Raw genomic sequence first — 24,515 nt, 5'->3', positions numbered from 1 at the left:
CAAATAATAAGACTTTATCTAGCAGACACACCAAGGTTTGAAAAAAAAACCCGACATCCGTGGCCACTTCAGCATCCCACCCACCCCCACACACACACATTATATGGGGCTTCTCGGTCAGGAGTGCAGTGGGACTATTTGCCTGTATTCAGTGGGTCCCCGTGTGCCTTCCACTTTTCTAGGCTCCTCAGCCTTCCCCTAGCACAGCACTGTCAGTTCTTGCGCCAAGCAGCCATTCAAAATATGCTTACAGCTCCCTCTCATGTCCTGTAGAGGTGGCTGGCCCGGTGTGACGCCACATTCTGGCTCCCGGCACCTCTACAGGGTGTGCAAGGGAGCTGCACAAGCAATGCACGTATGGATGGAGCTCCATCACAGTACAGCTGCCCACACTGGGCCCCAGGCTAAGGATCTACTCCAGTTCTGACAAGGTAAGGAGATTGGGTGGATCTTACAAAAATTACTTTTTTTTGGAGTGTGTATGTGTGAGATTGTTTGTTTTTAATGGCCCATTCACACTAGTACAGCGCGCTGCGATTAACGCACTGTACTTCGCAATCGCACCTACCATGCATTTTGGTGTGAGGAGTGCATTGCATTGCCATTCATTTGAATGGCACCTCAAACGCACCTCCCACCCACAGTTCTATTGCCCGCATTGTAACGTGCATTACCGCAATGCCGTGCGTTCCATTGCAGTGCAACTTGGGTCACGACCTAATGACCAAGGACAAATGTGGGTCCTGAGTTTACACAGGTTGAGAACCACTGCTGTAGACCAACTGTTCCCTTGCCTATGTTTTCCCCTGATCCACCTTCAAATCACCTCATTCTCCAGTGCTATTTTGTATACTCGGGACATAGGAAAGCACTAGACTCGGGACACAGTGGACTAAAAACAGAAGTAGTATTCTCACAGTTAATACAAGCCCCCTCCCCCCCCCCCCCTACCTGATTGCCCGCTCTGTCTCTGTGCAGCCTTCTGATCCTGATCACTGGAAGGACACCCTGTCTCCTGCAGGGCCCGCACTGAGACATGTACAGATCATTCAGGGCCAGGCAGAAATATGTACGTCTGAAGGGATGCCGGGGATGTCCTGTTTGATAAAACATAGGCGTCTGCTCCAGCGGTCACCGATGTTTTAGCAAACAGGACATCCCTTTAGATGGGCCCTTTTCTGGAGCCTTCAGAACGCTGTTAAACTCCGTGCCCCCCTCTGCCCTCCCCTCGCTAGCCACTGCCAGGACACTCTGGGGGGGGTTTGAACCCCCCTTCCCCCCCTTATCTAAGCCCCTGTTTAGGGTATACATCTACAACTATAAGTCTCTTAGTCCTGTTCATGTTATTGAAATCATAAGCTTTGCAATATACTATTTGAATGAAATGCTGTGAAGTGATGAACATATTATCTATGCAGTTGTCAGATCTGCTTTCCAAAAAGAGCATAGTAGTATCTGTGTCACTTCACAACAGGGTTTATAATTCCAAAAGCATGCTGTTTAATGTGGAAACACTGTAAAAAAAAAAAAAACCCTCAGGCTCTGTATTTATGAAAGTCTCCCAGTCCTGATCATATCAACAACACTGTGCGCAGGGCTGATGTTACAATGAAAGTTCTGTGATGCATTGTAATGGTTCAATTTGTTCATGAGGCATGACTGTGCATGACTTGAAGGCTAAACGCCACCAACTGCTATCCTCATGTGCTGTGACAATTCTTTTACTGGCTACTGAGGCACTCTCATTGGAATGGCAGGGCTTGGTCATCAGCGTAGAGAAAGCCAGTGCTCAGTAATAACAAAGTAAAATTAATTCAGAGAAGGCTAATAAGAAACCTTTCTAGATGATAGAAATCTGCTATTAGGCAGTATTTTTACTTTACAATGTAGCGCATGTATACTGTACATATCTCATTTATGTGTCTTTTTCCCACAGCTCACTTTGAATGGTCATAGTCAATCTATCAGAATATGGCTGAACAATAGTGTTAAGAATGGCAATAACCAGGGTATAAGCCTGAAGACTATACAGAAATACCAAGTCAGCAAACTATCAATAGCTGTCCTCTTTTCTGTTTTGTCACAGCATGGCATGTAAACATAGCTTACACAATTAGTTTTCTTTTCTGCCTAGGACAATACAGTTCATCAGCCACCTCAGGATCCTGTTGGTCGTCCCATCATGCACCGCACAGCCATGATGCAAATGTCCGGTGAAGCAGTATACTGTGATGATATGCCCTTCATTGATGGAGAGGTTTTTATGGCTTTGGTGACTAGCTCTAGAGCTCATGCAAGAATCATGTCAGTATATTTAATTTCATTGTACTATTTTCATGATCTGATTATCCACATGAAATGATGAGTATGTCTCTGTTTTTTATGGCTTGTTTGAAATGGCAACTTTAACAACGTATGTTTGTTCGATACAACAGTATTTTAGATGGCAATTAGGCAATATATAAAATTGTCTTCTGTATGGGGAAAACAGTTTTAATATGTGCCGGTTTAAGGGCAGTCATTATTTTTTTAGCAAAATCTGTAAAGCAAGTTCCTTTCTACACCGGAAAGCTCAGGACAAGTCCACAGTTATAACACAGGTGTCCCACCAGCTCTGGTTCTGTACAAACTGAACAAGAATAATCACTTCATTCTCCCATCCACACTAAAGAACTTAAATAGCGCTATCTCCTCCACCAGTTATTGTATTCTGACAGCTGACATCTGCATATAACAGGGGGTTATTGCACTATGGGTGTTCACTGTTTTTGTTGTGGAGAAATTCCATCATTTTTCTCATAGGTTGCGCTGGTGGGCTCTAACTTTAAAAATGGTAGCATGGTACATAGGAGAGAGTCTAGGAGATCCAGCTTGAGGTTTTAAAATGAACAGTGTAACTGAAAATATGAGCACAACATAAACCTTCCTCATCCTTTAAATGGGACTATGTAAGTGAAGCGCTTTACCTCTTTGTCAAACTTATGGGGTCTAGTCACAAAAGGGTGAAGAGTTTGGAGAAGGCAGGAGAAGTGAACAATCTAGGACAACGTAGCTGAACTGGAAAGTAAGCTGAATTGGAGAATTTTTACAAATTGGCTATTTTGGCCTAGATTGTTAACTTCTCCTGCCTTCTCCAAACTCTTCACCCTTTTGTGAATAGACCTTAAGTAACCAGTCTATGAACTTGTTCTTTGTTGTTCCCCTTTTATCCATTAACATCGAGCGTTGATCATCTTTTATCCATTAACATCGAGCGTTGATACGGCAAAGAGTAAAACCATTAATGTTAGGAAAAAGTCTAATTTTAATGTGTGTTAACGTCCCATGCATGTAAAGGATGTGAATTTGCTGCAGAGCTGCAGGCAGCCTGTCTAGTGCAAGAAGACTTACAATATTCAGGACTAACAGAGCAGTGAATGGTATTATGAATGGTCAATGCCTGTGTAATATATATAGCAGACAGCTCTGGCCAAAAGTGGTGGTGGTTCTAGAGCAGAGGGTTGATCATTTGGAGGTAGTCAGTAGCTTTACTTGTAACTCAATTCAAAGTTAACTCAACTCAAACTGCAACTCAAAGCACCTGTGTCACATGTTCAGAGAAATATTGCACTGACCATTGAGCTCCTTCTAGCGGCTAATCTACATTTAACAATCTACATGCTCCAGTTTTAATACAATAACAAATATGAAAGAGCAAACTTGTAAATTGTGAAGGTCATTTTATAAATTACCCTAAGCAAAGCATTCTGATAACAACTGAAAATATGTGCTCACAAAAAACAAGTGAAGATATCCTTCATGTAAAGATATCAAGGTAAAAGCAAACACAGCAATAATACTTCTATGTCAATTTCAGATCCTTAGATCCAACTGAAGCACTAGGAATGCCAGGAGTTGTTGATGTTATTACTGCAAAAGATGTTCCAGGATCGAATGAATTTTCTTTTCATGTTTGGCCTGACAAGTTAATGGCAGTTGACAAGGTACATAAAGGACAATTGGGAGAAATGTGGCAGCATTTGATTTTGATTTCATTCAACAATACTGTAGTTATGTAGTAGTGTTAGTGATGTTGAGCTTGCTAGAGTACTGCCACCATTACAACACCATTATGTCATGTTTATTAGTTGTAGGTATAAATGCGGGTATAAAGTTATACAGCCTTAACATCTGCAAGGGGTCAACTTCTTATATATAGATTGGTGATATTGTAAACCAACAGCTTTTTAAAGCCAAACATATCTGAGAACATTGTGTGTGTGTCATGTTATAATTGCAGTGTTAATTTTGACAGCAAATTTCATTTCAGTCTTCGTTTGAGTCTTTTGACAACAATACATTTTTAGTCGTATTTTTTATTTTTAGTCGTATTTTTTATTTTTAGTCGTATTTTTGTCATTTGAATAATTTTAGTTTTAGTCGACGAAAATTCCAGTCGATATTAGTCGACTAAAATCTATTGGGTTTATTTTTAGTGTAATGCATTATTTAAGCAATTCTCTGGAATTTTCAAACTTATTTCATTATATATTCCTGGAGTAAACCTCTATTAACCTGTTATTACTTAAAGTATTAAGGTTTGAACATGCTTGTTCTCGTCAGCATCAAATGTAAATGCATCCATACATCTTCTCTTTCTCCCTGCTGACATGATGTCTCCTGTACAGCTCGTGGCTGTGCAGCAGGTGCTGTGTTAGCTGGTGTCCCGCTGGGTAGATCAGTATGCTGAATTGTGCACATCTGCCTACTGCCAGGAAGAGGAAGTGTTCAGGGAACCAGAAGTTGTCATGCAATTGTCCGTCCGATTTCCGTTTAGTTTTCGTTCACCGAATTTTCGTCCCATTAACTGCTCTAGTATTTGTAAAATGTTTTTGCCATATAAATGAGTCAGATAAAAAAACGTTATCTTGTTTAAGGGAATCTACTGTCCCTGTTTTTATAGCTATATATGTAAATGAGATCATCTTGACTGGAGTGTGTGTCAGCCAACATAGGACTGTGTATTAGCCAAATCGTTAAAAACAATGCATTCTGTAAGTGGCTAATATTGTCAATATTTACGAGGCAGAGAGCTATAAATTGAAAAAAAAATGCTGTTAACGAGTACCTACCTAGATCATAACTAGATCACATGATCTCTGGCTGCCAATCATTAACAGTAAGTAAAAAGGTTGTCCTCATGCATAGTATATACAGTAGCTACAAAAATAAATATAAAGATAAATAACTTTTAATATAGTAATACACATTATGATAAAGTATATCTAAAGCCAAACTTTTTTTAGTTCTAGATAAAGTAGAGAATGGTAAAAACATGGTGGTAACCAGGACAGGGAGAGAGAGCACGGACACAGCAATAAAAACCTGACAGTGTTGCTATCTCTATCGCTACTCTCTACACTTTAGATACACTTTAAGTTGATCTGTTTTACATGTATAGTTGAAAAAATTACTTGCCTGCCTTTATTTCAAGGTCCTGTGTGTTGGTTACATAGTTTGTGCTGTGGTTGCGGATACACCAGAGCATGCCAAACAAGCAGCTAAAAAGGTGAAGATTGTCTATGAAGATATAGAACCTGTGATACTCACTATAGAGGTATGAGAGTTTTTTACAGCATTTTAAGTGACACTATTGGTGTTTTAATCACCAATTGCAATACTGTATTATAATCAAATCAAATATAAATATACAAATATACTTGTCAATGATATTAGAGCAGTTCCATACATCTATATCACAAGCTTGCAGACATTGAAACTTTCGTACCTTAAGCCTTCACTTTGGCATAGCTACTTCAGTGAAATCCCAATCATATCCAAATGGACTGTAAGTGAATACTAACATTAGTTAATCTCTTTGGGCAGTTGATCATTGTGTCCCTTCTCAGTCTATTAAGAATTAAAGAAAGTCATTAAAATAATTAAAACCAATAAAGACCATTTATAGGACATTCACTGCTACTATTTCAACATCAGAGGCGTAACTAGAAACCTCAGGGCCCTGGTGCAAGAAGCCATTAAGGGCCCCCCATAAAAAAAACATGATTTTGATACCTATTTTTTTCTCTATTAAATAGTATGTATGTTATAACTTTCAGGGCTAGTTCACACCAGCTCCAGTACGTTCTGGCCCGATTTGGTGCTGGAACACACTGGATCGCATCCCGGCCACCTCACTGCGTTCTGGGGTGGGAGGGGGCGTGGCGGTGCATTAAAGTCAATGTGTTAGGATCCAGAGCGCCTCTAGGTGGCGCAGGAGCTGAGACATGCAGCTCCAGTGCTCACCTGCGGGTGTTTCCCAGCTGCCAGTACTTAGCCATCACCTGGTGCTTCCTGGGAGGATATTTAAACCCTCCCTGCAGTCAGGATGATGGCTCAGTATCATTTCCTGAAACTTGAAGCCTGAGTCCCCAGTTCCAGAGAATCCTGCTTTCTGTCCAGAGTCCTGTTACCAGTCCTGTACCTTGTTTGTGTCCCGAGCCCGGTTACCCATTTGTAGATCTGCCTTTCCTCTTGTTACAATTACCTGCCTTTCCTCCTGTTGCCATTACGTGCTTGTCCTCCTGTTGCCATTACCTGCTAGTAGTCTGGGTGAGGTTACTTATTTATGTTTGCTTTTGGGTGTTGTTTAGTTTTCTGTTGAATAAACTGTATATATAACATTCTGCCCTGTCTGGTGTGGTCATAAGTGTTTGGTCTGCCTGTGTGGATACCTGCGCAGGTGTGGGCTCACCTTTACCGGTATCCCTGACACAATGGCACCGCAGACAGCCCCCCGGCCAAAGTGCGGTTGCCTGCACCGGAACACAAGACAAATCAATGCCTGCAGTTCCGGTGCGCTCAGAAAAAATAGTGCATGCAAATGGAGTTCCCTGACTGGCCACATAACCCTCCACGGTAATTTTGCCTGTGCGTAGTATTGGGGCATTTTCAAGAGGACTTGTGAAAATGCCCAGTATTGGCACTGGTGCATCCCTACCTAATAATATAATGTACTGCTGGGACTGGTAGTCCTGCATAGTTGGTGCTATTCTGCATCGCTGTATAATCATCATACAGCAATGCAGAATACCACCAGCTATGTAGGACTACCAATCCCAGCAATACATTATAATGTAAATAATAATGACAGCTTCTCCCCCCCTCCGTGCGCCCCCACCTTCCCCCACACTGGCCTTACCTGACTCGTGCAGCAGGCACAGCTGCTTCATCCTTGGCGGCCAGGGGGCGGGACTGAGTGGTCCATCCTCTCCCAACAGAAGAATGTGCTGCCTGGCGGTGCCTGCTGTGTCGGAGCCCGCCAGGCAGCCAAGGGACAGGCGCAGCCTCCTCTACTTCTCCGCACAGCCGCCCGTACATTCAGGGCGCGACGGGGGAGGGAGTGGCACTAACCGGAAGGGGGGGGCAGCGTGAGGAAGCTTCGTGCCCACTGCTTCCTCTCCGGGCCCCCCTCAACAGGCGGAACGCTAGGGCCCGGTCGCAATTGCGACTGCTGCGACCCTGGTAGTTCCGCCAGTGTTCAACATTAAAGGAAAGCATCCCTTTCCATTCTGCTAGCTGGAGACTGTTGGCCAATGATCAGACAAAGGGTACCCTTTAACAGAGGGAATTAGCATTGCCAGCAGGGGAGAATGGTAAGCAATAAGAAAAAAGACGTGTTGGAAACAGTTCGCCTCCAACATTCCCACATCTAAATATTTGGGGGATAAAGTTAAACTAATGAAAACATTGATCATATATACCTCATATAAATATTAAGTTAATACTTTACCTGTTTTCCTTCCTTTATAAGTATGAAAGGTCAAATGCCAGCAGTTAATGTGCATCTAAAGGTACATTACACCACTGCAAACTGTAAAGTCTCTATTCTTAGGCTGAGAAAACAATTGGTTAAAAGAATTGAACAACCAGCCCTAAACAAAGGGGTTTACCACCTATCAGCCACATCATTACTTCAGGGGTAATACAATTTGCTCCACCAGCAATATAGAAGGTCCAATGATCATCGTGAGATGAAAGTCATCTGATTCATTTTTTATCCAGACTGAGTCCATGGAAACTACTGTCCAACAAATCCTAGGGGAACAATTGACAGGACCAGGTAGAAAATCTTGTTTGTTCTTTCACCCAAGGAAAGCATATGCTGAAGGTTTCTGGTTACCTTCTCCAGCCCACACCACATAAACATGAATACTCAGACACCTATATATATTCTAAGGATGACAGCTTTTTAATATTCATATTATAAATTACTAGTCTTCAAACAACGTTAATATATAATACTGCGCGCTTGGCCTTCAAATTTCTCTTCCTATTGCCACTCTGCCCCAAAGCATTTGAACTCTCTTGTATACTGTACCTCATTCAGAGTTTCCTGTTCTGTAAAGACAAAACTTTTTAAAGTTTTGGATGAAGTGGGGAAGGGTTAGACCCTCTGGCAGGTTTTACTTGCGGCCCGTGCCCCACAGGGAAGATTCACCCCTCTTTTTTTTGTCCTGGTGATCACTGTCACTGAGACAGAAAGTGAGGGGAAATCCAAAACTTCAAGTTGTCACCAGAGTAAGACACAAGTGCAAATCATCTAATGGGGGCAAACCGTCCAATATGGGACTCCTTCACGTTGTGAAGATTTCCTATTATTTCCTGTTGTGGACAGGAACTAAAAGATAATTCTCTGCAGCAGGACATAGACAGCAAAAATATATCCTGACAGAGATTTTAACCCTTCCAGACTCCATTTAAAGTGTATTTCCATACACTTTACCATACAGCTGAAATTGAGGAATATTGATCTGGTATATAAAGCTGTGCATCCAATGTATTACCTGTCACATAGACAATATGAACATCCATCTTATATTGTGAGGCCTTTCATTCCAGGATGCAATAAAACACAATTCTTTCTTTGAACCCGAGAAAAAGCTAGATTATGGAAACGTTGATGAGGCTTTTAAAACAGCAGACAACATACTTGAAGGTATGAAAAATAAGTAAGAATTTCTTTACATATGGAATGCTTATCAACTATAAAATAACATAATGCAGTGCACACAACAGCAGGACTGAATTGAGAAACAGGGACAATGCTGGTGATAGTTGTCTACCAACTTCTAACTCTGTCCCAGTACTGCATCATGTCGCTTTATGATTAACATGGATTCAAGTTCAATTAAAATGCGGATTTGTGGACTAAAACAGTGGTGTGTGCCTAGCTTGTTTTCTGAGTATGGACTTAATACTATTTGTTGGAGATATATCCAAGTACCACTTGTATAGTATATCAAAATGTGATCCTTGAAATCCTAAGGAACTGAGAGTGTACCTGATTCACTACTATAATATGTTATAATATAGTAAGAATACACATCGCAAGGTGGAAGCTGCATAAAATGTATTGACTCTTCTATTATTACTTGCATGCAACAGGTGAGATTCATATTGGAGGACAGGAGCATTTCTACATGGAGACTCAAAGCATCCGTGTTATCCCCAAAACAGAGAACCAGGAAATTGAGATTTATGCAGCAACGCAGGATCCAACATACATGCAGGTCTGTGGCTTATAAAATGTGCTTTGCATAATTCTGAATATATTAGTTACACATTGTTTTGGAAATTCAGGTTTGTGGTACCGTGTTTCCCCGAAAATAAGACACTGTCTTATATTTTTTTTGCCCCACAAAAACACACTAAGTCTTATTTTCAGGGGATGTCTTTTTTTTTAATGTGCAACAAAATGTGTACAACAATCTAAAGTTATTCATGTACAACAATCCAAAGTTATCTGGTATCACTCTGCCTGTCACAGTACCGGACAGCTGTACCAGCAGTGCGGACATCAGACAGTGGACAGCGCGGTAAAGTATGGTACCATTTACCGGTACACATTACAGTACAGTACCATTACATTAAGCAGTGCCTTCGGGGGTCAGCAGTTGGTGAAGTATGGTACTTCACTGCGCCGGCTAAGGGAGTCCCCTGTCATCCCGATACAGTATGTCCCTGCAGGCTGATACCATCTCTCCTGCTCTTCAAGTTCCCCCTCACATGCTACCACCAAACTAGGTCTTATTTTCGGGGTAGGTCTTATATTACAGGAATCTTGAGAAATAGTGCTAGGTCTTACTTTCGGGGTAGGTCTTATTTTTGGGGAGATATGGGGGATGCAACACAGCTAAATCTTGCATCTCCCATATCTGGAAGACCCTTCCCCTACCCCCTTCAATTTCACTGTGACATCACAAGGAGGAAGAGATTAGGAAATTGGAAGACCTTACTCCCTCCTCCCAAAACAAACACGAAAAATACTACAAAACCTGTTTTTTTTGGCTTGAGTTCATTCACTTAGATGAAGGCAAGGCTTTAGTTACTCAGCCACCCTCAATGCAGGCTCTCTCCTAAAGCTGCTGGCCCATGGGTAACCCCTCACCCCTTTCCTCTTCTTGACTCTCCCATGCTTCTTTTCCCCTGGGCCCTGATCTCTTGACCCCCTTGCCTATCTGATGTTCTTATTTATCCCCCTCTGTTCTACCACTTCTCTTTTGCTCTGGGTCTTACCCCATACCCCATCCTTAGCTTCATTTTCCTCTCATTCTTAGTGTTATCTGATACTTTATATGTTCTCCAATTGATGGTTAATTTGTACCATTTATATCTCCCATGTCTTTTCACCCTCTTCTCGTTTTTGACCTTTATGACCTATAATAAAGAAGTCATCTCATCATTGTCTGTTTAACATCTCTCCCCCTGAAACAAGTTAGTCATGGTTATACTTAAAGGTTACAGACCTCAATATCTGGAATGGTCAATTTGTATGTGTCCAGAGGACTATAAGATTTATTGCTCTCGCATTGTTTTATTTGAAATTTCTGTTCACTCCAGTCTCAATTTGTATGCCATGATACAATGTTATGTCAAGTTGCATTTGTCTCTGAGTTCCTCTTTGCAAAGAAGAATAAAGGCTATAGAAAAAATTAAAAGAATCAGGGAGATTGGATTCATACAAAGTGCAAGAATACCATCTGCTGGATATTGGTGTTTACTAAAGTACTGAATTTTGCAATGTGAGAACTGTGCTTTGTGTTAATGATTATTGTGCACCCAGATATTCTCCTTTTCATTTGGTGAATTAAATAGCTATATTTTTACAGTTATTTTGTTAGCATCTTTTGGTTAGGGAACCAAGAAAACATCAGGAATTGTAATGAACCTCAAGTGCATTCAGGGGGATGAAGCATGCCTTGATCAGCTGGAGTTTATGGGCAAAATCAAAAGAAAACTGTAGTGCAGTGACAAATATATCATCAAATCACCCTGCAGGCCTTTGAACCAGTAATTAAAAGAAAAATGCTCAGTTCCTTTTTTCCTTCATTTTATGAAGAATTAAACAGCAAATATCAGAACAGAAAAAGAGGACATGAAAGATATAAAATAGCTGTTCTATGCTGCATGAATATGTGGCAAACACAAAGTATGCATTTAGGTTTCAGTCCATGACCTCATGGTACTAAACGCATTCAATGTCAGAAAAAAACAATACAAACATTCATACAGCTGCATCTTCCTTCTAATTCTGGTAGCATATAATGATTTGCTTTCAGTCCATTGATGTCTACTGAAATAGATTTTAAAAGCAGGGTTGTAACATAACCATTTACAGTATTTTTTTGGATATTTGCCTCCCGATGGCAAAATGACCCATTCATGCTAAAATTACCTTTTTCTTTTCAAATGAAATTAGGGACACATTAATACAACACTTTACATGAGGTATAGTGCATTTCTTATAACAGAGTGCACATTATTCCATCTCATACCACACTGAGCCGCCAACCCTTTATTATACCACCATTTCATTTATGTTCAACTACTATGCATTTGCCAATAATAATAGAAAAATAACACCAGTGATTATCACAGCTATCCATTAGAATAAATGTATAACCATAAAGGTTATGGTGAGAAGGGATGAAAGCACTCAAAACGCCCTAAACTAATTGGTTAACAGCACAGTAAAACCTTCCTAAAACAGAAGGCATTCACATGTCTCATTCAATCGCATATTCCTAAAATAAGAGGATTATTTCCCATTTCAGGACAATGGGCAGAGCCATACACATCATAGTTTTTCACCTTCATTGGCCAGGTTCACATCCAGAAATGTTTTGCAAATATAGCCTAATATTATAGAGCCATTTATTTCAAACTGTATGCAGCTGTTTCAGGCTATTTGGCCACCATCTTGCAGTGTATTAAAACCACGTCATCTATGGGTGGGCTTGTGTCCCAATGGAACAGTATAACCATGCAGGTTATGGTGAAAAGGGTCTAAACAATCAAACAGTCCTCTCTAATTAGTGTGTAGCACAGACATTTTTTCTTAAAGCAGAAGGTATTCACATATACAAACAGGCGAATACAATAAACAGACAGTAAGCAAATATTTCCGAGAAAAACTAAATATAACATTTTGCACTATTACATGATGAGAATAAATCTATTTAATAGGTAAAGGAGAGTTGCATAAGTAAGAGAGACCACATTTCCCAGCAGCATCTTCCTATTTATTGACAGGTAAAATGCTGCCATGGGTTTAGTGTACAGAGTTTTGGACAGCACACAAGAAGAGGAAGAGAGAAGCAAAATGAAGCCCAAACTGTTCCTTTAAACTCACAGCCCTGTCAATCAGGTTTAGCGTCAATCTAGAGGAGGGGTTTGCGTCTCCATTTCCAATTATATATGACACCCATGGGTAAAATTAGGTGACTTTTAATGTGGGTGTAGTGTCAGTCATAAAGGACCAGTGCTATGAAAGTCTGTGAAGGGAGTAAGAGGGCTACTCAATAATTTTATTGCAATATTACAATCTGCCTGGAGTTGTAAGGCAGAATTTTTAGATGTTTGCCACAAGCTGGCAGTTTTCCATCAAAACAGTGACTTTGGAGCGCACATTTAAAACCAAAGACCACGGATACATGTCCTGATGTTATGTAATATCAAATTACAAACTTTTGTAAGCAGAGGAGAGGCTTCTGTAGTGCAGATAGGTCATCCTTCAAATGCTTCTATGCTTACAATACAGAGGCTATAGAGTAGTGGTTAAAGCACAGGCTTGCCATAGCTAAGGTTGCAGGTTCAATTCCAGTAATATTTAAAGGTTTTTTTTTCTGCGGGGAAGAGGCAGAGCGGGAGGGGGGCCAAGTTGCTGCACCATGGGCCTCTGGGTTGTACTTGCCCCCTGGGCTAAAAGTTGCCAGTCAGCCCCTGATCCAGGCCGCCTGGGGTTTTACTTTCTCCCTGTTTTTGCATTATGTTTTTCTCCAATAGGCCAAATGTACATTAAAGAAACAATGAGACAAGGACAGTGAAAAGTTGTGTAATATGTCAATAGCTATATGCAGAAAATAAAAGGTAAATGTTCCTTTAGTGATATTCTGAAATGCATATCTCTACAATACATGTTACCCTAGCTATATAAATCGAACACCATGTCCTAAACAACGCAACAAATTGTAATAGGACTCTAGGTAAGAGGTTAACATTACTGCCACAGTGCATAGCCAGTGAGTTGACCCACGTCCTTATTCGGCAATATAGCTTCCAATGTCACCACTCCTCCTCAAGCCTCCTCTTTTAAAGATCAATCAATGTCATTACCTCTATCCAAGGAGCAGGGAGCTGACTCAGGAAAAGTAATGCTAAAACAAGACACAGATAAATCGAACTAGCAGGGGTGTGTGAGTATTACAAGAAATGTGTCCAAAATTAAAAACCCTTTGGCAGGTAAAACAATAAATATATATGTATTTGAACTGTGTATTTGAGTGTGTGTCTGGTGTTTTAAAACAATACTACTAAAATGTTGGTTTTATGCAAATATTAAAGAACAAATCATCTCTGAATTGGTGCCGACACTGCCCTTCCTTCTGGAGGGTGGCTACTTTTGTTCCCCATGGTCCCTGTGTGTGTTGTTAAGTAGCCACCGTTCCAAGCTCACTCCTGTGATGGACTATAATTTCAATAAAAATCTGTAGACTAATCGTGAGATTGTAGTCCATCACAGGAGCAAGCTTCCAGCAGGGGCTACTTTACAACACACACAGGGACCATGGGGAACAAAAGTAGCCACCCACCAGAAGGAAGGAGTGTCAGCACCAATTCAGAGATGATTTGAGGATCTACGGCTGAGTGATACACAAATAAGATACATTGTTGTTAATAGTTAACATACTTGAATGCATTTTTAAGATTTAACTCCTGAGTTTAGTGTCACTTTAGGCTAGTTAACATCCCTTGTCTATGACTGCATTAAAAAAAATAATGCATAACCCTACACTGGCTCAAACTAAAATATGTTAAAAAATGTTGGTATGCATGTTTATATTTTTCTTATACAGAACCTCGTAGCCAAAGCGTTAGGCATACCCGCTAACCGCATCAGTTGCCATGTGAAAAGGATTGGAGGGGCTTTTGGTGGAAAGATTGTGAAGACAGCCTACATAGCGGCGATCACAGCTGTGGCGGCTAAAAAGTAAGTGTCACTTTTCTCCATTATGATGAGTCATAATATTTGATTTGTAGACCTTATATTGATTCTGTATCTCTCTCTGGAACTAACTGGTTTGTTTTACAAAAAAACAAATACAGAATGATAGTTGTGACTAATATTCTCACTAGAGGTGCACCGAAATGGAAATTCTAAAACCTCTGTGGGAGGAGCGCTCAGCCTCCTGTGACAGCGCTGTCTCCGCCCCCACACCGCTCTGCCGGACTGTGATAGGCGGCAGAGCGGTGTGGGAGCTGACGCCAGCCGCTCACAGCGCTCTCCAACGCAGCGCTCGGCCGGCTGTTACTTTCTTTTCTCCCCGCTGGAACAGCGCCCAGCAGGGAGAAAAGAAACCAGGGATGCGCCGATGTATCGGCCGAAACATGGCTCTTTCGGCATTATGCCAAAAGTGTAATTTTCGGCCGATATGTTTCGGCGCCGATATATCGGTGCATCCCTAGTTCTCACATCTTCCTTGACTTATCAATGATGCATCGCAGGAGACAACCTGTTTAATGCATGACCCATGGCAAGAATTTAATAGCTTGTATTTGGTCCTTGTGCCTGGTCTGGTAAAGTGAATTGTGGATTGCTTTGTAACAATGCCTTTTAACTTTCCTTCTTGTGCTGTTTATTGTATTAGGGTGGCCATAAACTGCGTTATATTCCCTCTGCTAATATGACCCTTGGGCAAGGATTAGGCCATTTAGGAAATGTAGAGTGGAAAAAAAATACAAGTTTGAAGAATATTTTTTCAGCCAGGTGTATGTATAAAAAAATTGCAAATTATATTGTATTTTTACAAGTAGACAGCAGGTGGGCTTTAGGCAACTCATCTTCTGTTTTCCGGCTTCTCCTCAACACTCTGTTGTAAAAAGCCTTCTGAACGCAGAGCTAAAATCTACATAAAGAAGTGAATGAGCCAGCGCAGTGATTCATCCCCCTCACTATCCCTTCCTGGGGCTCCCAACTACAATTTTACTGAGACAGAATGTCTGAAGGGAGACAGCTTCTGTTGTGCTCCTTTAAAAAAGTCCATAGTTCTGTGGGATTATATTATCTTGTATTAAAGTGTTTGTCAAGCTAAAAACATTTTTTTCTAGTTTTGAAGCAAGTGGAGAAGATTGGAACTCCCGTCTGCTATCTGGGGCTCAGGTTGGAGAGATTTACCTTAAATGGTTGTCCTGCTGACAATGGTTCTACCAAACAGGAAGTGAGGGAGAATCTGCAACAAGTACACAGCAAGAAATATGAGGGAGAGTCAAAAAGTAAAAGCAATTTATAAATTACGTGGTAATCGGAACAGAGAGAAGCTTGCACAATGTAGCATACTTAGTGTGTTGGATAGTTTGACAATGTGCAGTACAGTGCTCGCACTTTAGTTGAATGGTTGTCATAAGGACAGCAACATGAACACCCCGTTGCGATATTGAACCATCGAAAAACAACGTGCTGCAGTGTGTTTTCTTTGGGCAGAGGGAGTGAAACCAGTGGATGTTGCCACAGTATGGTCATAGCACCATGAATCAATGAAATGTTTATGAGTGGGAAGAACAGGTGTAACCGACAAAGCTCGTTCTGGTCGCTCATCAACATTGCACACACAAGACCACAAGGAGAGCGGATGCCTTGAATAGAGGAGATTAACGGATAACAGTTTCCCAGTTAGCTGCACATTTGGACATCAGATATGGATCCGCATTTGCCATAGTTCAGTATAACTTGGGATACTGGAATGTCTGTGCACAATGGGTTTCCAAACAGCTTTCTGCTCTGACAAGCAGCATGTGGAGGTTGTAACCCAGTTCTTCTATGAAGAAGATTGGAGTATTCTGGAGAGAATTGTCACTGCCGCTGAGCGATTATTGCATATTTGGTCTGCTGAAGGAGGTGTTCCGCGGTCGTAGGTTCACCTCAGATGATGAAGTAAAGGAAGCGGTGCACACTTGGCTTCAGTAGCAGCCAAAAAGATTCTTCTCTGCAGGAATACAGAAGCTAGTTGAACGATACAACAAGTGCATCTTGCATAGGGACTATGTGGAAAAGTCAAATGTTCAAGTGCTCACAATTAATTCTATTAAAGCTGTTACTGTAAATGTAGTTTGCCTTTACTTTTTGATTCTCCCTTGTACATATGCTTTTCCCTAGACTCAGACACACCCTGATTGCACCTACTAGTTTTCTAATTAAGTGAAAGCTGCAATATTTAGATGGAAAGGTGGGCACTGCCATGGGGAACATTTACCTATGCAAAAAAATGTAAAAAAAATCTCCTTCTACAGAGCTGTTAGCCCTTCCTAAAAGCTTCAATACACTGGCAAAGTGGCTTTTACGAGTCCACCCTGTGACGGTAATAAGGTTTGAGCATATGAACATTCATTATGAAATTCGCTCTTCCCTTATTGTGGGAAAAATTCAGTCTTTCTAGTTCAAATTACCTCAGGCTGCCCATAATTTTGTTTAGGCATCCCCAAATTCCAGCACCAGATGTCGGCTAATCTGGTTCTTTTGATCAAATTGGATTGTTTATCTAGAGCTTTCCCTAGGCCTGGGGTGGATTAGCCTTAATGATCTTTTACGATAGGTGTTGTAAATTGCTAATACAATGGTAATTGTCTTGCACAGTTCAGCTAATTCCCTACAGATCACCTGGTGGATAAATAAGGAATCATAAACTGAGAGTGACAATATTAACCCAATTTTCATAACTCGGAATTGGGAGAGTGATATTGTAAAATTAATTGCCTAAATAGCTGTGTCTCGGCAAGAGAAATCAATGGGTGGGTTTACGATGGTCAGAGGGCTGACAAGCCACATTAACCCTCCTGGTTATCTAAAGCTAATTTCATGATGCACAATAATTTAGGGGTTATTGGACAATAATATGTAAGAATATTAAATATTGTGTGGATAGTTATAAATTGACAGTTTGAGAGAAGCAGAGAAGGACATCGTAAAGGCTTAGCCCTTCTGCCCACCCTCCCCAGCCCTGTCATATGGGCCAGCTCCATGACACCCCCTAGAGGACTGACAAAAAGATGCTGCAAAGGCAGCTAAAAGGCTCTTGTTTTAACATCAAGAGGAGCCTTTTGTAACATCAAAAGGAGAAGCTTGTGTAACATCCAAGAAGAGTTCGCCTTTAACCTCAAGAAATATCTTTGCAAGCCTTACTTGCAGAAAGAGCCATTCAGATCCATCTTCTGTGCATTGAACTGGACTCTGTTAAAACTTATAAACCCAAGACTGTTGAATAATCTCGTTTTTATTCCTTTTTTATTTTTACTGTTGTTATCTCTGTCTCTCTTAACATCTTTCTCTGTATATTTTCTCTGCAGCATTTCTTTTATTAAAGGATGATCTTAAAAATGGTTAAGCTTATCTCTAAGCTCTAATTAAGAACTTAAAGTATCCTTGTCTCTGTGAAGAGTGCTACTGTATAGTGAAATCTGTCATATTCTAGTCTAAAAGGACAATAGTATCATAGGCTTTGTTTAAGTTTTTGAATTGTTACAGCGTTTGCTGAGTTCATGTTTCCATTAAAACACATGGTGGCAACTACTGTTGTGTGTGTAAAGGGTTAACTGCAGAGTTAAACAAACACTAGTGATGATCGCTGTCAGTCTGCTGACCTGAGATTGGTGTCCCATGAGCTGGGAAATCTCTGTGCAGGGTGAGGCTGGGAGTGGTATCACCACAACACTCGGTTCGGAACTGCATATAGTCACGTGTTATTGACGTAACAGTGGGTTTGGACCAGGCCAGTCCGTCACACACTCCTTTATAGAAAGGGGTTTGTATGCATTATTTTAAATTACTGGCCCCTTGTGACCAGGAAAAACACTGCATTATAGGTTGTTCCTTATTTTTGGTGGTGAACCTGCGATTTTTTTTAAGCCAAGCATTCAATTCCAATTGAATTGAAATTTGAATTTGAAAACCCATGGTGGCAGTGAACCTGAACTTCATCCCTACTCTACTCAAACACTAACACTTCTTCACCAAAAAGTAAAAGCACAAGGACCCCAGTTCTTTGAATCGACTGCTTTACTAAACAATTGACAGAATGTACAATGCATGCCCCATTTGTTTCTGATTAGCCTTTCCTATCTGTCAGAGGCCAGCAGGGTAGGGTGTAGATATAATGTAGATCACTGGGGGGAGAATTGATCAGGCTCCTCACAGGCACTGCCATCTACAGGCAAGGTCCTATTATGTTTAATAAAAATCCATGGATGCAAACAGAGAAATGTGTGTCCAGTCTGTCTTTAAACAAGCCATTGTGTTTGTATTGTTTAGAAGCAAACTTCCTGTTCGCTGCATTCTGGAGCGTGCTGAAGATATGCTGATTACTGCAGGACGACACCCCTACCTTGGAAAATATAAAGTGAGTTCTGTAAAGAAAATTGGCCATTCATATTAATCAACTTCTGTTTATGCTGAATTTTATTTCTATAAATAAACCTTTCTTCATACTGAATGCCATGACAGTTCCCATTGGACAGAGACTTCATAACAACTTAGAAGACCTTTGTTACTGTTCATTACCGTTAGCAACAATAAACACTACCAATGGCTGGAAGAGGTCATACTCCCCCCTTGCTAAGGAAACCCGGCCTAAACCGGGGCGGAATTGGGCAATCAGATTGGGGTGGAATCAGGTTGTGTATAGACTTTCATTTTTTAGGTAATACGCATTGATAAAGTAACATATGTAAAATATCACTTTGTAACTGGTATGGCTTGTGTACACTTTAAGTAGTGGCTGGCATTTTTCAGCAACTGAGCAACACCAGTCACCAGTAGGGTACATAGACAACAGGGATGTGAGTTGTGGTGCGCTGCCCCAATTCAGCCTGGGAAGCTGCAACACTATGGGAGAAAACAAAAGAGAAGGGCGCCCACCCTAGTGTAGATAGTTTTTAATGATAAGAATTGAAGTGCAGAATAAAAACATACTCACAAAAGTGAATCAAACTAAAAGTATAGTAGGCAAGCCTGAATGACATCTAAAAACAGCTGCATAGACGCCTGTGTAACAGCACAGGACTCCATCGATGACGCGTTTCCGGGGCTACGCCCCCTTCGTCAGACTCCATCGATGACTCGTTTCTGGGGCCACGCCCCCTTCATCAGATGGAGGGGCGTGGCCCCGGAAACGTGTCATCGAAGGAGTCCTGTGCTGTTATACAGGCACCTGTGCAGCTGTTTTTAGATGTAATTCAGGCTTGCCTACTATACTTTTACTTTGATTCAATTTTGTGAGTATGTTTTTATTCTGCACTTCTATTTTTATCATTAAAAACTATCTACACTAGGGTGGGCGCCCTTCTCTTTTGTTTTCGCCCATAATGCTGAGACAGCGCATCACATCCAACCGATCTGTCACCTCACAATAGCCCGCATGCTAAAACGCTTCGAGTATAGTGTGAGTGGGCCTTTAGAAAAACACTAATGCGTATTTGTTTTACAGGTGGGATATATGAATGATGGCAGAATCATAGCGGCTGATGTCAGTTTATACAGCAATGGTGGATGTTCGGGGACAGAATCTATATTTGTAAGTCATAGGCACTTTTACACCTTTGAATAGTATATTAAATTGCTGGCAACTTTAAGGGCAATTTCAGCCGAGCACACATTTGCAACACAGACAGACAGATCAGATGCTTTTTCATTAAATATTGTACTTTGTTAAACTGTTAACCAAGTAAAATTTACTTTACAACAAATACATTGTGACATCAACAGATAAACTATAAATTATAGTCTTGTGTCCTTCATTGTTAAATAACATGGAAAAGTTGAGAGCAAATGTGGTTAAATCAAATAAGACAATGAGTGCAAATGTCATACAGAATGAAATGAATAGTACAGTTTCTGGGTTCTAACCATTTGGGGGTGATGCTGTAAATGGTGAATTTGACCATGGACCCTGAATTTGATTAAAACCCTGATTGCAGTAGCTGATTGATCCTGTCTCTAGTTGCTAATGTACAAATTTCTACATTCAATACAACAACAAACATGTGTAGCACCCCCCTGACTGCTAGGAGCATGTGGGGGACTTCAGGGTGGGCTGACATTTCACCTCAGTGATGAGTCCTTAGCCGGTTGTGGGATGTGAATGTAAAGTTGGGTGCCAGTTACTAAAGGTTTTATTCCATCAGCAACTTAATGAGAGAGAGGGTAAATGGCTACAGACATCTAGGACCGTACAGAACTCCAGACTCACCGACCACTTCCCAGCTTCACAGTGCAGAGAGCCTTTAAACACTGTGTATTGTAGAACTTTAGCTGTAGAACCCATCCTGGTTTCTTTGGCACTTCATTTCTGGTTCTCCATCCCAGGAACAGATTTCGACTCTGTTCACCTGCAGGCTGCAGACCTGGTCAGACAGCACATTACATCATGCACCATCCCCCCAGCAGTAGGCACGGGGGAAAAGAGACTCTCACAAGGTCAGCCCTGAATATTTATGTCCTCCCCCAGCTTGCACCACTGGCCGTGAACCTCCGAGTGATTGGCTTGGGAGACACATATATTCATACCTCATATTATTGGATGCTCTGCTCTGTGGCAAGGTCACACCCAAAAGCAGACAGATGCAAAAAATAACAGGGAGTTTATGAGAAACCAAGTGAACACAGACTATCAAATTAGCAGACTACAATTAGGGATTCCCTCTGCTTAGGGCAAGGTGGCTACATGGAAGAGCAAGTATTGAAGGTCTAAATATGTCACATAAAAATTACTTTAAAGCCGAACTCCAGACATAAATAAAAAACACTAATTTATGCTGGTATGTATTCATTAAAGAACTGCAGGGAAAATTATTATTAACCCTTGCAGTGGGTCTAGGGAGGAAAATAACAGAAATTTTCACCCAATCCTCGGAACTGGCTGGCTGTGACAGCACCCCTTCCTGCCTGTCTCATCCTACGCTGCAACAATGGAATGTCCCTCGGCGTCCTCATGTCTTACTGTGTATCGACCGCTGCAGCAGAGGATAGTGAGGTGGCAAGGACCGAGCAAGCCAGCTCTGAGGATCAGGTGAGTAAACCTTTGTTACTTTCCTCCCTAAACCAAAACGAGCACTTAACACTTGCAGCGGGGGGCGGGGGTAGCCCCACTGCAAAAGTTAATAGCCCCACTGCAAGGGTTAATAATAATTTTCCTTGGAGTTCTTCTTTAACTGCAACTTGTGTTAAATTTGACTTGTTATCAATTTATTGCAATCCCTTCTACAGTAGAATTCAGAAAGAAAAATTCTGGAAAGGGGGCCCCGGTCACGTTTGCTGTGTGCGCATGTCTTTACAAGGAACAAGGTGACAAGCAAAGAGAGCAGAACGAGCAGAGGGGGAGGACTTAATGGACAGAAATGCAAAACCTAAAATTGATGTATTTATAACTGTATATTGAGCTGTTGTCCTCTAGTTTAGTTTCAAGGTAAACACTGTAATAATGGCTCAGAGTATTTTCTTACTGAAAATACACAATACACAATTTGTTTCCTAAATCCTTTGTAATTTTAATAAATGCCCAAGTCTGCTAAGGCAAAGCTACACTGTGTAAACTGTAAATACTTAAAGCGGACCTTTACACTCAAAAATCTAATTCTACCAATGCATCCCTCTATATGTATGATGATTAATCATACCATAGACATGTCAGGTGTAACCTGCTGTGCACTGCACTGGGATTGCCATGTCATTAGCAGAGCATTGCTGGGAAATCTCATCTGTAGTCTCATGAGATCTCAGGGAAAGACATTTTCCTCACCTGAGATGATGTGCATGGTCACATGTCCTAGTCACATGTCTAGTCACATGTACCAGAGTTCCAGGAAGTAATAGGAGAGCTAGTAATCTGCCTTTAATAAACAAGATCACTGTCAGAAGACTGGGGAAGAAAAGAGAAATAAGGTATACAAATAATACAAAGCCGACAAGTTATCTAGAAGTATGTGTTTGTAGATTGTTATTACTAAACATTTCTAAAGGTGTGTTTGTTGTTATTTTAAAGATATGGGTAAAGGTCCTCTTTAAGATGGAGCTGACTTCATTTTATTTATTATTTAGGCTTGTCACTTGTCCTTGGTGATACTTCTTTATTTATTCATATAGATCATGGAGATTTCAGTGCTTCAGACAGATGTTTCCTATATTATCCCTAATCTGAGATGTGTTGGAAGAGTATGCAAGACAAATCTGCCATCCAATATCTCATTTCGAGGGTTTGGGTTTCCACAGTCAGCTCTGGTCACGGAAGTGTGGATCGATGAAGTTGCTGCCAAGTGCAATTTACCAGCTCATCAGGTAAGTGACACTTGGCATGTACATGTCACATACTTGGTTGTGCCTGGAAATAGAATTCCATTCAAATGGAACGGCGTGGGTGGTGGCAGTCAAAGTGGCCGTTCTTCAGAACAAACCCTTAGTGACTATTTTGGTCCAACATTGCATTCTACATACTGGTAATAGATATGAAAGTCACACATCTGCATTCAGAATCAATGTCTTTTATTATGAACATCTCTGTTTATTGCATGAGGGGACTTGCTATCTGTATTTTGGTAAAAGGTCAGCTCTCCTTGTACACAGTGGGTTATCATATTAAACGTAGCACATGCCTATAATCACACTACCAGCTTTTTCAGCTGCTGTAAAGCCATTTGATCATTTCCAAGTGCACCAGTATGTCTCACCACTTCCTGTCCAACTTCCCCCCCCCATCATGTATCTTCTTGGACCATGTTGCCCCTCCTGTGGACCCAGGACAGTCATAGCAGCTGTGAACTGGTAGAGTGGAGGAAGATTAGAGAACATCCATTCATTGATCATCCCCCTGGTGAAATAATCCAGAAGTGAAGAGCATTTTGTAACTCCCGCATTCAGGCTTGTCATTCCCTGGCCACTGTGGCTGGGGAAGAAGCTATACAATGTGGAGTGGACTATGGAGTCCACTTATTATCATTTAAAAAAAAAAAATAATAATAATAATAATAGACTTTGTTATTTTTAACATATAGCTTATCTTTTGCATTTTAGGTAAGAGAGCTGAACATGTACAGGGGAGTCGTTACAACCCCTTACAAGCAGGTGTTTGATACTACCAATCTGACAAGATGCTGGGAAAGTTGTGCGGAAAGTTCAGCTTACCACACCAGGAGAGAAGCTATAAAACAATTCAACAAAGCGAATCCCTGGATAAAACGAGGCATAGCACTCATACCCTTGAAATTTCCTGTTGCCTTTAGTGACGCCTTTCAAAATCAAGTAAGCAATGTATTTTTGGTTACACTCTTGAAAAACACATGATATAATGTTTCTCCAACACAATCTCTACCTCATACAGCAATGCAACTAATAAATATTAGAGCACATGTAAGCGTGTGCAGTTTTTTCCCCCTGCACGTACAGAAAAATACAAGTTGATCTGCCAGAAATGCACTCAGCTCCAAAGTCTTGTTTTTGTGGGCTGAGTGGTGTCAGACCTCCCAGTTGTCTTTTGTTAAGCCAACCACTCCTACTCTCAGAAATGTACAATGTAAAGGCTAATCGCTCTGTAGTCCAAGACAAGAAATAGAAGGGCTGTTTGACATAATACAGGAAGTGCATAGAGGACACAGGAGAGCTCTGTATTTTTTTTTACAAGATCAACAGGTTTGTTTTGCACTTATATAATATACCGTGGGGGGAATTTATCATGGCAATTGCAAGAGTGTTTGAGCTTGCGCGGAATATATTTGCACCAAATTTATGATGCTAGTGTAATGTTGATAAATGAGGTTTAATTTATCAACACTTCTTGAAGAAGTGGTCATGGGGACTTCTTATATTGTGATTGTTTTCTTAGGTGATGCTCCAGTATCATACAGCCCAGCAGTGGCGTAACAACCGGGGGGCAGCAGGGGCGTGGGCCCCCGGGCGAAAAGTGAAGGAGGGGGCGCCGGCCGAAAATGGCACTTTC

General features: G+C 41.1%; 1 protein-coding gene across 1 annotated transcript in view; it reads left to right on the top strand.

Annotated features, from left to right (window-relative positions):
- The window catches only part of LOC108799582 (aldehyde oxidase-like), a gene marked incomplete at its 3' end in the record, with an annotated part of 57,982 nt that extends 34,161 nt beyond the window's left edge, over nucleotides 1-23,821 (top strand). The window contains exons 16-26 of the mRNA XM_018571463.1: nucleotides 1,937-2,041; nucleotides 2,135-2,304; nucleotides 3,857-3,983; nucleotides 5,474-5,596; nucleotides 8,881-8,977; nucleotides 9,427-9,551; nucleotides 14,397-14,530; nucleotides 18,842-18,929; nucleotides 20,016-20,102; nucleotides 22,670-22,861; nucleotides 23,594-23,821. Of these exons, the coding sequence (XP_018426965.1) occupies nucleotides 1,937-2,041; nucleotides 2,135-2,304; nucleotides 3,857-3,983; nucleotides 5,474-5,596; nucleotides 8,881-8,977; nucleotides 9,427-9,551; nucleotides 14,397-14,530; nucleotides 18,842-18,929; nucleotides 20,016-20,102; nucleotides 22,670-22,861; nucleotides 23,594-23,821 (1,476 nt within the window). The remainder of the gene's footprint in view (nucleotides 1-1,936; nucleotides 2,042-2,134; nucleotides 2,305-3,856; nucleotides 3,984-5,473; nucleotides 5,597-8,880; nucleotides 8,978-9,426; nucleotides 9,552-14,396; nucleotides 14,531-18,841; nucleotides 18,930-20,015; nucleotides 20,103-22,669; nucleotides 22,862-23,593) is intronic.
- Nucleotides 23,822-24,515: the final 694 nt, after the last annotated feature.

The sequence above is a fragment of the Nanorana parkeri genome, unplaced genomic scaffold (assembly GCF_000935625.1).
Source record: "Nanorana parkeri isolate BGI_ZX_2015 unplaced genomic scaffold, ASM93562v1 scaffold1763, whole genome shotgun sequence".
Lineage (NCBI taxonomy): Eukaryota > Metazoa > Chordata > Amphibia > Anura > Dicroglossidae > Nanorana > Nanorana parkeri.
This window is presented reverse-complemented; position numbering and strand designations above follow the sequence as displayed.